Source organism: Kogia breviceps, chromosome 16, assembly GCF_026419965.1.
Source record: "Kogia breviceps isolate mKogBre1 chromosome 16, mKogBre1 haplotype 1, whole genome shotgun sequence".
In the NCBI taxonomy this organism is placed as follows: domain Eukaryota; kingdom Metazoa; phylum Chordata; class Mammalia; order Artiodactyla; family Physeteridae; genus Kogia; species Kogia breviceps.
Genome location: NC_081325.1, coordinates 78,230,205 through 78,245,713, shown reverse-complemented (window position 1 = coordinate 78,245,713; position 15,509 = coordinate 78,230,205). Strand labels below are relative to the sequence as shown.

The 15,509-nt window shown below is 47.7% G+C and overlaps 1 protein-coding gene across 3 annotated transcripts in view; it reads left to right on the top strand.

Moving 5' to 3' along the window:
• The window catches only part of TUBGCP3 (tubulin gamma complex component 3), a 53,923-nt gene that overhangs the window by 21,543 nt on the left and 16,871 nt on the right, over positions 1-15,509 (top strand). For 2 of the 3 annotated variants that reach the window (XM_067016248.1, XM_059041561.2), the window contains exons 11-16: positions 7-173; positions 6,924-7,034; positions 7,367-7,475; positions 10,160-10,349; positions 12,241-12,376; positions 13,456-13,524. In XM_067016248.1, the coding sequence (XP_066872349.1) occupies positions 7-173; positions 6,924-7,034; positions 7,367-7,475; positions 10,160-10,349; positions 12,241-12,376; positions 13,456-13,524 (782 nt within the window). The remainder of the gene's footprint in view (positions 1-6; positions 174-6,923; positions 7,035-7,366; positions 7,476-10,159; positions 10,350-12,240; positions 12,377-13,455; positions 13,525-15,509) is intronic. The other variant, XM_059041562.2, reaches the window with a different exon arrangement.

Genomic DNA, 15,509 nt, shown 5'->3' with positions numbered 1-15,509 from the left:
CCCCAGGAAGGAAGGGAGGTGAGCTGGCTTCAGCCGTCCACGCCTACACCAAGACGGGCGACCCCTCCATGAGGTCCCTGGTGCAGCACATCCTCAGCCTGGTGTCGCACCCCATCCTGAGCTTCCTCTACCGGTGGATCTACGATGGGGAGCTCGAGGACACGTACCACGAAGTAAGGGGCGCGTGCAGCCCCCCTCGCGCGCGGCGTCGAGGGCCGTGGCAGCACTTACTCCTTCTTGATTTTCTTTCCAAAACTAGTTTCTCTTCACAGTGATGCCACCGCACTTCACTTGCATGCCTGGCCTATTTTGCCACTTACCTCATTGATCAGAGCTGTATTTGGTTAGTGAGAAACTGGTGTCCTCGTTTGAACAGTGGGAAACTCAGCAAGGTCAGATCGCCTGTCCCTGTTTATCAGCGAGTTGGTGGCAAAGCCAGGGCTAGGTGTCCCCAGTCTCGGTCCGGTTTCCCTGGCAGGTGGTATTACGTGTTCTGATGCTCTGCACCGTTACTGCGTGGACTAAACTCATCCTGGTTAGCTGTGGTGCGACAGGTTGAATGAGACAGGTTACTTGTATAGGTGTATATGTATACGTGCCTTTTGAAATACAGTTAGTTCCGCCAGAATGTAACATATTTGTCCCTAAAAATCACTGCTCTGCAAAACCATACGGTAAAAACCAGACTTCTGACCGTCGCGCTACCGTCAGTAGAGTGACGGGCGCCGCACTCAGAAACCTTGTCGTTACGTTACATTTAAAAGGACGGGAATTACATGGAAGCTGTAGCACATTTTTTAACCCATAGTAAACGGTTAAGAAATGGGTAGATTCTAGAGTAAATATGGAATTGACCTTGACAGAGCCCTGGTAGTAGCTTGTGGGCCTGGGCAGAGGCAGGACGGATGGTCGTGGCTGCTGGAACGCGTGGGTGAAGGTGGCAGGGCAGTTTCAGGTGCGTCTGTGGGGATGTTCGTGTGGCCCATGTGGCCAGGCTTCTGTTTTCACCTAGTTTTTCGCAAGTGAAAGTGCATGTAAGCAATCATGGAAGCAGATCTGACCGCAGGTGGTACTGTTGTGTGCTTTGGGGACACACACGGCATCCACGTGTGTATATGTGTGTGTGTGTGTGTGTGTGTGTGTGTGTGTGTGTGTGTGTGTGTGTGTGTGCGCGCGCGCGCACGCGCTGTGGAGGCCTCCAGCGTGCCCTGTAGGCCTCCTGTGCAGGGTTGGGCTTGTAACTGTTGCTGCCTGGACACAGCCCTTTTGCCTAACAGCTCTCCTATCCCAGCAGATTATGTTCTTTTAGTTTTAAATCTTACTCACATTATTAAAGTGAACACCCCTTTATGTGCCTCCCTGGGAGTGTTTATGAGCTTCTCTGAAGTCAGTCCTGGGAGATGGGCTGGCTCGGCTGTGGGGAGGGCACAGGTGTAGGTTTGACTCCGTCTCGAGTGCTGGATGGCTTTCCTGGTCCCCACACCCCCTGCGCCCCTGTCGGCTTATTCCTCCTTCCTGTTACCCAACCTGAGTAAAAGTGTTTTTAATCTAATGTATGAGATGTGGCATCTCCTGTGTTATTTATGTATTTGTGTCTCACTGGTTACTAGTGAGATTGACCAGCTTTTCATGTGTATTGGTTATTTTTGTTTGTCCTACTAATTGCTCTTTGTATTGTTTCCCGATTTGTCCTGTGGATTTGTCTGACTTTTTTTTTTTTTTTCCTTTGGTACGTGGGCCTCTCACTGTTGCGGCCTCCCCCGCTGCGGAGCACAGGCTCCGGACGCGCAGGCTCAGCGGCCATGGCTCACGGGCCCGGCCGCTCCGCAGCATGTGGGTTCTTCCCGGACCGGGGCACGAACCCGTGTCCCCTGCATCGGCAGGTGGACTCTCAACCACTGCGCCACCAGGGAAGCCCTGTTTTATATTTTTGCCTTTTGGATAAACCTGTCAGAGCTATAAAGGATTGGGGCCTTCAACTAGGAACAGGAAGATAAGGGAAAAGTTAGAAGTCAGCACTCTTGCTTTCAAAATCAGAAAAATTTCAGACAGCAATCAAACGTTAGCTGAAATGCTCTGGCGATGCTCTCAAATCTGCATGCTTGGTTCGGAAGGTCGGTGTGCTAACTAGAGAGAATGCAGGGGCTGCTTTTTGGACTATCTCTGTGGATGCCTTCAGCACTCTCCTTATTTTGTTCCTCTTACACTTTTGCTAGGCATTATTGGATCTAAAGGTTGACCATGTACCTATCTTACACTTTGGCACTTCCACGCCCAGCCCTGAGAGCTGTGTCTGCCAGTCTGCCTGGTCAGCTGCCTCTGGCCTCTTCCCCTGGTCCAGAGCCTCCGGCTCCTCTCTGCGTGGCCAGAGGCGGGTCTCTTGGTGGCGGCCTGCCTGGTGACCCGTTGAAGTTGGGGTCCTTTGTGGTCTGAATGAATGGATCTGGTCTTAGAAGATAAGTCGCTTGCTGAGGAAATTACCCTCTTCATTTCTGTTTTTAGCAGGAAGACCTTGGCGTTTGTCCAGCACTTCATGAGAAATCATGGTTCAATTATGCTTTATATTTTCCCTCACTTCTTTCTGTGTTTAACACAGTGGTGAAAATTAAAGAGCCTTGAGTGGAAAGTGCATCAGTAAAAGAAAAACATATTTCAATTACATCCTGACCTTGATTCTTTTCCTCTGTAACTATATTGTTTGCAAAATTAATTATGCCCGGGCTTCTTGGTGTTGGCGTCTCGGTGTTTGCTAGTCGGGTGACTGAGTGCTACTTGGCCCTCAGATGAAGTGACGCTTTCATAACTTCTAAAGATGACTGAATGCCTGAGTTCTTTATCTTTTAAATTAAATTTTCTTATTGTTCATACTGATAAAAATCCAGCTGTACTCCAACTGTCAGGATAAATTAGTGTGTTGTCTGTAGAAACTAGCGCTTCTGTTTAATTGAATAACAGATAAATAACAATTTATATGCGGTTAATCTAATCTGTTGAATGGCGAGCCACAGGGCGGACGTACTGTGGTGACTGGGTAACCTCTTCGATTGTTCCTGGGGAGCTTGTGACACTTTAAGTTCTATCAGGGCTGATTTGAGTTTATGTTCAAGTGGTGATAGCCTCATTATAATAGTACTGAAGGCAGTCGTTATTTGTTTAGAATTAGAAAGGGAATATAAACCAAAAAAGTCTAAAAACAGGAATATCAATAAATACTTTCATAATTTAAGTTGATATTTAAAGATAAGAACATGAGTTGGAAATAAATGTATCCGTCTCATCCTCATGGTCATCAAAATGTTGGCATTTGTTCAGATGCCTACTTAAAGGAAACTGGCTGTATTTGATCCTAGATGGCTCGATAGCATCTAGGATCAAATACAAAGATCAAATATAAGACCTTAACATCATTAGAAATTTTGTTTCCTTAAATAGTTACCCTTGGGAGTAGATTTCTGTGAACAGGAAAAAAAACTCTCTTTTACTTGATCGCTTTGGGAAAACAGTGTTTCTAAAAAAATTCTTACTTGTACCATATGTTCACTCATTGGCTTACATTACTCAGTTCTTTTGAACAGTATTTTTTTCTGATTTAAAAATGTGCAATTAAAACGTTTTTAAGTATGTAAACACAGAGGGGAAAATTAAAATTTATTGAATCTCATCATGAACCTATAACCTGTGTTAATATTTTTGTATATCCCTTTTTTACAGTGTATTCTTATATATTTTTATGTGTGTGTATATCATACCCCACACAGTATTTTGTAACCTTTTTTAAAAAAAAAATAAATTTATTTATTTATTTTTGGCTGCGTTGGGTCTTCGTTGCTGCTCACGGGCTTTCTCTAGTTGCGGTGAGCGGGGGCTGCTCTTCGTTGCAGTGCATGGGTTTCTTATTGCAGCGGCTTCTCTTGCTGCAGAGCGTGGGCTCTAGGCACGTGGGCTCAGTAGTTGTGGCTTGCGGTCTCTAGAGCGCAGGCTCAGTAGTTGTGGCACATGGGCTTAGTTGCTCCGCGGAATTCCCAAACTTCATTTTTAATGACTACATGATAATATTCTGTAATTCATTTTTACACATTTAGTGTGTATTACAAGTATGTTGTGCCCCCAAATACTTCATTCCAGTAACGCGAGGATAATGTTTCACTCAAACTTTCTTCATCTGTATTCACAAATGAAAGTGGTGTAGTTTCCATTTGGGGCATTATTTTTATCAGGATTAGCTTGTGTTAAACGAGATTCATTAAATAAACAGGTACCATGGCCCGGGAGCCACAACTACCACGGCCCGGGAGCCTGTGCATCTGGAGCCTGTGCTCCGCAACAAGAGAGGCCACAATAGTGAGAGGCCCGTGCACCGCGATGAGGAGTGGCCCCCGCTCGCCGCAGCTGGAGAAAGCCCGCGCACAGCAACGAAGACCCGACACAGCCAAAAATAAATAAATAAATAAATAAATAAATAATTTTAAATGAATATCTGCTTATAAAAATAACAAGCAGGTACCACACATTCTTCTGTGGTCTAGAATAATATAAGAAAGATACCTTTTTTTACAGTTTAGTAGGCCCCATGTCTTAGTGATAGCAGTTTACATTTCTGATTTCTTCTACAGATACTGCTCTTTTCAGAGTCTTCTCTCTCCCTCCCTCCCCTGTTTCTCAAGCCCCTTCCTTAGGTTTATTTTGGTTGTTTACTTTTTGCTAGGAAACTATTAATTTTGCATTGCTATATATTTGCTAAAAAATATTTTTAAAATTCTTTAAATCCATTTTGTATCTGCAGACACACCTTTGTAGCCAGGGTTGTGTGTTAGTCACCAATCGGTGATTTGGAATTTATGTAAAAATCAACAAAAAGGCATTTAGGTGTGTTAGGACTTACATGGATTTTACAGCCCAGCGGGAGGACCAAGCTGCCGTGTGTCGCGCGGCCATTGCTGCGTCTCAGACGCCCGGCTGCTGACCTAAAATGCGGCCAAGTCCTCAGGCTGTGCTCCAAATGCCACTCCTCCCTAAAAGGGACTGGGGCTCCTCGGAGAAGCGGCTGGTTCTAGGTCGGGGGAGAAATGAACACTTAGGGACCTAGAGCCTGGATCAGGCCGGCGGCAGGGAGGGCACCTCGTGTGGAGCCTGAAGGGCGCGGCGCCAGCTCAAGGTGGTCCGCCCTCCCAGGGTGGGCAAACGGGGCCCCGGGAGGGACAGGAACCGAGACGGATCCGACCGCCGGGTGCGCTCCAGTCCGGCTAACGAGCCGCGTGGGTGGGTGTCAGCGCACCGTCAGGCGCTCCTCAGCGTCTCTTGGTGGAGTCGGTTTTTCCCCTTTTAATCGTTGGGTGTGAGTGACTGTAGTGACCGCTCCTGGTGAGGACGCGAGCTCAGAGGAGAGGGTGCTGTATTAAGTAAGAGGCGCTGGCCTGGCCAGCAAAGAGAAAATGCGGCCCAGAAGGAAACAGACCCCAGTGTCTACCGTGTGCAGGGATGGAAGATCTAAGAGTGAAGACAGCGCAGCGGGAACACGGCTGTCCCTCCGTATCCGTGGGGCATTGCTTCCAGCACCCTCGCAGATAAACGTTTGCCGATGCTCAAGTCCTTTGTGTAAAATGGCGCGGTGCCCACCCAGCCCGCGTCCCTGGGTTCTGCATCCGTGGATTCACCCAACCATGGATACACAGGGCCCAGTGTGCTTACTAAAATTGTGGAGGATATTTCCGTAATCGAGGGTGGGGAGCTCTTAGGAAGACAGGAGACCCGGAAGCCATTAAGGAAGACAGTCACCAATATGACCCAGAAAGAAAAAGACAAAACATGGAGCAGACCACAAACGGTGGCAAATCATTAACGTGGAAACATTTGTAATTCTTAATGATTCACAAATGGTCACTCTCCCTTATGTAACGAAGAGCCTCTGTGTATTGGTAAGAAAAAGACAGTAGAAAGATGGGATGAAGCTATGAAAAGACAATTCACAGGAGAAAATCCTGTGGTAATCAGCATTATGAAAATAGTCCCAACTTCCTTTGTCGTCAGTAAAAGAACAGTACAAGCAACCATGATTTTGCCTGATTGGCAAAATTCAAACGGAGCAAAGGATGCAGAAATGTAGAGCTTCCTGTGGTGGGAGGGTCAGTTGACAGGGCCGTTTGGAAGGGAGATCTGGCAGTTTATAAAAATCAGAAATTACTTTGACTCAGCAGTTCTGCTATTAGAGATCGAGTTTATAGAAATAAAAGCACAAGTCTGTTAGGACTATGACTGAAAAAGGAGAATGGCCTCGGTGTAGTAGCAAAGGAGCTGGAAACAATAATAGCAGCTTAGTTTTCTCCTTAACACCCTACCCTTTTGGATGTCAGGGAACGGGCCGGTGGGCGGGGTTAGGGAAGGTGAGGAAGTGAAACGGGGTGGTGGTTCTCCGGGAAGGTCGCTTCCTGCAGTGCTGCGGGTGGACCTGGGGCCCCTGCTGGCGGTGGCACAGCGGCCAGAGGAGACGCAGCTGATTGGTGGAAGGAGGAGAGGAAGGCCGGATTGCCTTGAATTGAATATTCAAACAGCCCCAGAGGCTTGTGTGCCTTTCCTAAGGTTCTGGGAAGAGTCCGTGTGGATTAGGCAGGCCTCACACTCAGATCCATGATGTACACAGCAGAGGCTGTGATTGATATTATACTTACGAGGGCGACCACATGTCTTCAAGAAAAAGCTTATCCTATTTTCACTATATTTTGGTTTTAAAAAGTGGGGAATAAGTGATTCCATTTAGAGAGATCTATCAAAATGCCTCTTAAAATAAGATTTATTGTATAAATGGTAAGCCTCCCAATATCTGGAGAATTTTGCTTCCTAGAATTACTTATTTCTTGGTGCTGCTGTTAGCTAATATTTCGCCATAAAGATCACTTGCTCACGTTTCACTGCCTCTTTCCTTTCAGTTTTTCGTAGCATCAGATCCAACGGTGAAGACAGACCGGCTGTGGCACGACAAGTACACCCTGAGGAAGTCGATGATCCCGTCCTTCATGACGATGGACCAGTCCAGGAAGGTGGGGTGGGGCTGCTCTGACTGGTGTGCTGATGCTTCTTTACCTGCATCCGCTGACAGAGCCAGTCTTCAGTTAAACACGGTTCTGTGGCATTTTAGGATTTACATTCTTGAGGTGAAGTATGTTAATTGACTGCCTCAACATATTAATATGTGTTGGTTAATAACAGTTTTTTCAGTTCCTGGAATTCACTTGATACTATCCCAGATGTTCTTATTATTTAGTTTTTAATCAATAGAATAATTTGTTGCTTATGAATATGTGTAGTGCTTGGATGTTTGATCGTTTTAATTTTGAATAAAGGTAACTCTAGAATATGTTCTTTTTTTTAGGTCCTTTTGATAGGAAAATCGATAAACTTCCTGCACCAGGTTTGCCATGACCAGACGCCCACTACAAAGATGATAGCGGTGACCAAGTCTGCAGAGTCACCCCAGGACGGTATGGTGACGATGATGGTGGTGATGTCGGGGTGGTGGTGGTGGTGACAGTGCTCTGTGTTGCTTGAAGTATGTCTCGTTCAGTAGGACTGACAGATTTTCTGAATTATTATCCAAGATACCTTAATACACAGTGTGATGCGTATAAAATATCTATTACTGTGTAAATTTTGAATTTCCCTTCTTAGACAGTTAAGCAATAACTAGGTGTAGCTATTTTACTCTCCTTGGTAACTTGTGTTACTTTTTTTATGATGCGGTGACAATATGCCAAAGTAAGGAAATAAAGGAAACACTTGCTAATGAGCTCAGAGGCTTGTTCAGAAATCAGCACGGACCCCCAGCGTTTATGTTTTCAGATGCCGCCCTGTGTTAAAAACCGTTCTGTGGTTTTCCTGCGTTTACCACTGTCCTCTCTGCCATTTTCCCCACTTGCTGCCTGCCCCATCCTCAGTAGTTTCACGTGTTCTCTGTGTGGCTGACTTAACACGGACAGCTGTCCGGTCTTGGCTACATTTGTAACTTGTACTGTTGTCTTGACTCATGCAAGTTTATTTTGTGTGAGGCATTGTGGTAGCTATAGGGGAGATGGTGTGAATTCACCATGATGATGCTTTTCATGGACTATATGATCTAGGAATGGAGATTAAACATACAATAAAGTGAAATAGTCATTGAGTAGAAAATGCTGGAAAGTGATATATGAAATGAGGTGTGCAGATAACGTGCTTGAAGTACACAGTGCAGTACTGCTAGCCGTCGGCGCTGTGCCATCTGGTATATACAGGTCTCCAGAGCTTAGGCATCTTGTATAATCAAAACTTGGTACCCTTGGACCGTCACCTTCCCGTTTCCCCCTCCCACCGTCCCTGGCAGCCACCGTGCTATGCTCTGGCCCTATGAGTTTGACTATTTTAGATTCCACGTGTAAGTGAGACCATACGGCACTTCTTTTCTCTGTCTGGCTCGCTTCACTCAGCGTGATGTCATCGAGGTCCATCCATGCTGTCGCCAATGGCAGAAGTACCTTCTTTTTCAAGGCTGAGTTATGTTCCACTGGATCTTCTCTATCCATGCATATGTCCGTCGACACTTTGGTTCTTTCCATGTCTTGGCTTTTGTCAGTAATGCTGCAGTGAACACAGAGTGCAGAGATTCGTTTGAGATCCTGACTTCATTTCCTTTTTTGATGTGAATTGATGGGTCGTATGGCAGTTCTATTCTTAATTTTTTGAGGAACCACCATACTATCCGCAGTGGCTGCATCCATTCACATTCCCACTGACGCTGTACTAGGATTTCCTTTTCTCCATGTCCTTGTCAGCACTTGTAATTGCTTGACTTTTCGATGGTGGCCATTCTGAGCGGCGTGGGGTGCTATCTCATTGTGGTTTTGATCTGCGTTTCCCTGCTGATGAGTGATGTTGAGCAGCTTTTTGTGTTCCTTTTGGCCCAGCTTGATTTTCAGCATCTGAGAGGACTCACTAGGGGAGATTCCAGAACGTGCTGGAGCTGTACTGAAAATCCAGATCACGGTCAGGGCTGACGGGAGATGTGGTTGCACCTGTGTCGCCATGCGGTTAAGGCCAGGGCTCCCGGGCAAGGCGGCGGCTGCGGCCGCGGGCCAGACACGTCTCCCTCTCACCCCTCTGGCTCCCCGTCTCACGTGTGTTTGACACGCGCTATTCTGCGTGAACTTTTTAGGGATTCAGAGATGCCAGGCTAGTTCTTAGACTACGGAGGTCCCAGTACAGAATGTTTGCAAACACCTGTGTTGAAGAGGTAGCAGGAGGAGGAAGAGCCAGGTGAAGAGTTGTTTTGATGCCTTTCGACGTTCCCCTAGTGGCCGGAGAAGATAGCGCTTAGGGAGGACGAGTGCTGCGCCCTGCCTGCTGCGGAGACCCGCGGGCGGGCAGGAGATGCCGCAGAGCGCCGCCGCTTGGCCGGCCCGCGGCTCCTGCTTCCTCCGCTGCTGCCCTCCGGGCCAGCCTGTCCTGGCTCCCGGCCCCGCTGGGCGGGGGAGAGGCGCGCGCTCGCAAGGGCTGCTGGGCCCGCTACGGAAAGCGGTGGGAAAAGCCGCGTTTATATTTCTCGTTTGTGAGGCATTTTGGAGGTTGGAAAGCGAGCCCAGAGGGTGAAGGTCGACGTCCCCTGTGGGGCACAGGAGCAGAGGCCGCCCTCAGGCTCGGGTCGCGTGCCTCCCGGCAGGCGCCTCGGCCGCCGCTCGCAGGCGTTCGGCCTTTCTTTGGCGTGAAAACCCTTCGTGACCCAAACAGTGGCACAGCAGGGACACTCCTGGGGGACGATGGTGACATCTTTAAAATGACGTAGATCAACAGAAATTGATGGTGCCCCTCCCCCCGCCCCGTGCCCGCAGTGTGGCCGAGGTCAGCTCGGCGCCCGGCGCCCTCTCGTTACTGCACCACCAGACCTCCGCTTCTGCAGGGGGGGACGCCTCGCGTGCTCCGCGCTCACGTGTAATTAGAACAGCAGCGGTGCTGAAACAGGTTGTTCGTAATGGGACCGTTATTCGGAGGAACACACGCGCCCTCCTGACCGCGCCCTCGGCCTGTCGGCGAAGCGGGAGCGGCTGTGGAGTGACTTCTGTGTGTGTGAGTCTCTCATCCTCCTTCGTAAACCGCAGATTATGTACGTACGTGTACTTTTCCCTTTTGTTCTTTACAGCTGCAGATTTTTTCACAGATTTGGAAAATGCATTTCAGGGGAAAATTGACGCGGCTTATTTTGAGACCAGCAAGTACCTCCTGGACGTTCTGAATAAGAAGTACAGCCTGCTGGACCACATGCAGGCCATGCGGCGGTACTTGCTGCTCGGTCAAGGGGACTTTATCCGGCACTTAATGGATTTGCTCAAGTAAGAAGGCTCTTGAGGTTTTCCCGTAAACGTGCGGTAGAGATCAGCATGATAAAGCGCTTTAAGTTTCTCTTTAAAAGAATAAGCGGCAGGAGGGGAAATGGGTTGAATTCTCATAGAACGTTGGGAGGATGAAATCCGAGGAGAAAAAGTGTCGCGTCGTCAAGCCACGTCCCCTTAGGTCTGCTTGTCCGGCGCTTCGCTCTCGCTCTCGGGGCTCGCGCGCGTCTCGGGCGCCGGCACCGACCGGCGGGGCTGTGGGGGTGGGTCAGCTTGGCGTCACTTTGAGGGTGCACTCTGAGAGGGAAAATGCACGTTTTAAACTGGAATGTTTCCTTCCATGTTTTTAGTTTACATTATTTCTTGCTAAAAAAACCAAAACACAAAACAACTTCATAGCACAAATACAGCTACTCCTTCCATTTAGTTCCATGACGTTCCCCCGGCATCGTCCCTTCTAGAAGGAAGTGTGTGTCCCTCCTTCCTGCCATAGAGACAGGAGGGCCAGCTCTGTGGCGGGCAGCCGGGGGTGGGCACAGCGTGGACCCGGGCGCCCAGGGCCGGACACGTGGCTTCTTGGCGCCGCCTTTGGGCCACTTGAGTCCCGCCCGTGTGAGCCCAGCGGTGCCTCAGGCCTTTGGTCCCCGGACTCCATGGGTCAGAATCCCCTCCGGGATCGTTGGGCCGCGCGCAGGGCCCGTCTCCGTGGCTCTGGGCCGGAGCCAGGACGGCGCGTCCCGAGAGGGTCCCAGCCGAGGGGGAGCTGCGGGCGTGGGGAGAGCGCACTTGAGAAGCCGCTTCCGCCGCGGGAGCTCCGTAGCTCCGCCCCTAACCAGAAGGCCGTCTTCAGTACGGAAGACGATTGAGTTTGGGGGGCACACGTGGCAGGCTCGGCGGTAACCTTGTTTGAGGAATTAGCTCATGAGAGCGTTGGTGATCTGCTGAGCATGAATTTTTAGTGGTTATACTTCCTGAAGGAGCCTCTCTGCTCTGCGTCAGGGAGGGGGTCGCTGGTGACTTAGGTACTGGTCCCAGGGCAGCACCTGTGGGGAGTGGGTAGAGATGAGTGTTTAGGGGGAGATGTTCTTTCAGTGGCCCAGGGAGTGGGGAGCAAGTATGCAGGTTTGGGGTGGAGGAGAGCGGGCGCTTCGTGAACGTTTAGCGGCCATGGCCGTGTCGCAGGTCGCATCATTTAGATGGCTTGCCCGTGTTTGCCTTATGCTGGGTTTTAATAATTAGAGTGTCTCACCCTTGATAGTAAATGAAAAATTTATTTCTTCTCAAAGGCCTGTTTTAAGTTTCCAGTTTTAAAGGGGGAATGTCATCGGTCTCTAGCTTGCCTCTGATTTATTTGAGCGACACTGACGTTGTTGGTTCTTTTTTACCCTGCGCACACCTGGGGCGGATCTCAGAAATGTTAGCTTCATATTTAGTAACGCAGATGTCAGTAACCCTTAAATGTTTGCCGGTAATGCAGTAGTTTTTAGCCTTTAGAATCGTGGTGTCCACACAGCCAATTGTTTTGATTTAATCTAGCCCTTTCTGCCCATTGGATCTGTACAGGAAGTTACAGTAGTTCATGCTACTGTAGGCCAGGCTTAAGTTTGAAAAGTGTATTTGTTAACATGCGTGGCTCACTTAAGGATTTTCAATTTTAAGCTGAATCAAAATTAATTTTAAAGAAGTGTTTTGCTCCCCAAAATACTTGATGAAATCTTATTTATAGTTAATTCTGTAGCATTCAGATTCCAGTCATTTTGTTACTGTGTTGTATTGGTTCCATTTGTCCTTTTAGGTTTTGTAATTTGAACTCTTTATAATTTTAAGTTTTTAGGAAGTGCATTAAGAATTCAAGTAACATTCTCTTTTACTCTTACAAAAATCTGTTAAGACCAGAACTTGTCCGTCCGGCTACGACTTTGTACCAACACAACTTGACTGGAATTCTTGAAACAGCTGTCAGAGCCACCAACGCCCAGTTTGACAGCCCTGAGGCCCTCAGAAGACTGGATGTGAGGCTGCTGGAGGTACCGCAGCTCTGGTCCCACCCGGGGCTCCTCGCTGCCGCCGTCCATGTGGCCTGAGGCCCTGCTGCTCCGCTCTGCTCTCCTCTCCTCTCCTCTCTTCTCTTCTCTTCTCCTCTCTTCTCCTCTCCTCTCTTCTCTTCCCTGTGCTGCTCCACACTGCTCCGCTCTGGTGGGGGGGTACTGGCCACCGTGCGTTGGAATCTCCGTCCGGTGGCCTGGCGTGGTGTGGCCTCAGACAGGTCGCCGCACCTGTGTGTTCTCCTGACAGAGGGCCCCCAGGGCTGTGGGCAGGGGACATGCAGCTCTGTCCTGGGGCCTGGCCACACCGCTGCTGCTGCTGGTGACAATACCGGGCACAGCGGTGACAGATCACAGCAGCATTGACCACAAACAGAGGTGTTTAGTTTTAGTTGATAGAAGATGACTTTTTTTAGGGGAATGAGTATTTCATAAACATAATATACACTGTTTGCTTACTTATGATGAAGGACCATTAGCAGAACCTGTGGGTTTTTAAAAAATGTTTACTTTTAAGGATCAGGAACACAAAAGGCGGTGGGGTTTTTGTCGTTTAAGAAAAGGCTGATGAATGTTAAAACTGATTTTACAACATTCATTAAAAACATGCTCTTTATTCCAGAATATTTGCAGGGCACCTCGTAGGTGCCTGTCCGTGTCTCAATGCTGAGGGGACAGGAGGGGACAGAAGGCGCCCTCTGCTCCCGTGCAGCCCACGCTCAAAACTGCTGAGTGCTTGTCAAAAATGGGCTTTACTTTCTTTTTTTCTTTTTGTGATATGCGGGCCTCTCACTGTCGCAGCCTCTCCCGTTGCTGGGCACAGGCTCCAGATGCGCAGGCGCAGCGGCCACGACTCACGGGCCCAGCCGCTCCGCGGCACGTGGGATCTTCCCGGACCGGGGCACGAACCCGCGTCCCCCGCATCGGCAGGCGGACTCCCAACCGCTGCGCCACCGGGGAAGCCCCAAAAATGGGCTTTATTTTAATGCCTTTTCTTTGAGGGCTCGACGGCCTCACAGTGGTGGGAAAGCCCGCAGTTGTGTGTGTGTTTTTGCCCTCAGGTCTCTCCAGGTGACACCGGCTGGGACGTCTTCAGCCTGGACTACCACGTCGACGGGCCCATCGCGACCGTAAGATCCTGCTGGGCGCCGTCCTAGCCGTGTGGGTGGCTGCGCGGCCTGTTGCTTCCGCGTCGGTTTCCTCTCGAGAGCGCCTTGTGAAATGCTCGCTTACACCCCGGATGCGTCCATTGAATGAATGCTTGAGCCAGAGGCGTGGGCGTGGGCGTGTGCAACAGTCACTGATGAGTGCTGAAGTGCTGGAGTATTTCAAGAATGCTTAATATCATTTGTTCTTATCATAGGTTTCAGCAAGTACTTAATAAATGGGTTATTCACTTTGTTCCATTATTCTTAGACTGTAGTGACTAATTTAGGATAATTTGAAGGGAACTATAAGGTATTTTAGTGGCGTTGTATTTTTACTACTTGGATAAAATTTGATATTTAGTATTCATTTAAACTGATGAGAAAATAGCTGTCCTGTTGTTCACAGTGCTTTCACTGTGTTTAAAGAAAAGTACTGTTTCCTTGAATGGTTCCCAGATCATAAAGGATTGACCAGCACAGCTCTCTTCTTGTGTGTCTGCAATTAAAATGCCCTCTTTGGTGCTCAGTTTTTCTTTATTCAGACTTGAGTGAACTCTCCTTGACCAAGGTATCTCTTTGAACTTATCTCAGTCATTTTCGTATCTGAAATATTGAAGAAGGACATACGTTTCTTCTAATTCTTGGGAAAATATTTTGTTAAGAAGTAGTGTAACTTGGCTCTACAGTGTTTCCCTAGCGGTCTTTGCAGAGCTGGAGTCCGTGGCTGTCCTTCCTCTCCAGGTGTGATGTGGGCCTGTCTCCTGCTGGAGAGCTTGCACTGAAGCCAGGCTCTCCTGCATTCCCTTTGGGCTGACAGCTTTGCTCTGGCAGGTGGCTCTGTCTGTCTCCTCTGAGGCAGTAGCTACTGGGGCAGGCTTTTTACGCATAAACTCCCAGTGTTTAAATTTTACCAGATCAAAGCTACTACATTTTCAATATATAACTGTGCTCAAACTTAATTTTTGGTCATATTCAAATTAGTTTTTTCTCCTTTGATGTATGTCATAAATAGTTTTAGGTAATTATGTACAAAACAGGATATTTTAACAAATTATTTATGTTAGAAACTTTCATATTATCTACCTTGTTAATATTGCATATATTACATATTACTTTTTTCGTAGTATAAATGATACCGTAGTGAAGGCAGCTGCATCGATTATTTCACAAAATGTAGGTGCCTGGAGTAGTAGGTACACTGAACATGGTCTGTATACACGGTTTCTTAATTATTGTATATGATATCGCACATCTTACTGAGAGTATCGAAGTTATGCATGGTATACCTTGTGCATAAACAATTGATCACGCAGTGTTATATTTTCAAGATTTTAGATTTTTTAAAGCTCTAATAGAGTCAAGAAAAGAAGTTTATATCATAGATGTATTTAAAAAGAAATTTAAGATAGATCCCTGCCTATGGCTAATAGGTGTCAGTCTCCCTGCCGACTCCATTGGGTTGATGGTCCAGTGGGAGAGGCTGGATTGGGAGGAGAAGAGGTCTTGTAATTGCTCGGTGGGGTCTGCCCGGGACTCACCGGGGAGCGGCCTCTTGCCCGTCCGGTCTTTGCCCTCCGGTCCCAGGCTCGGCATGTGTCCTGGGTTGGCACGTTCTCAGTGGAGTGGCTGTACCTGTAGCCATCTTATTATACAACTGCAGGTAATCAGACTAACGTTAGAAATTGAAATAATTTTTAACTATCACATTAAATTCTGTGCAGTTGGTTACAGAAGTTACTGGAAAGGTAAAAAGAGGACTATCTGCTTTAAAAATTTATGGTTTTAGAATCAGATTTTAGAAGCAAATGGATTTCCTGATTTTTCCCTGTTTAATTTACCACATTAATCTCTATTTCCTTTCTATTCTCATTGAGATTGTCATTTTTTATATAGAATGTAATTAGAATGGGTACATATCTTAGTTACATAGTTATATCTTCTATGACACAGCATTATTTTAGATTCTT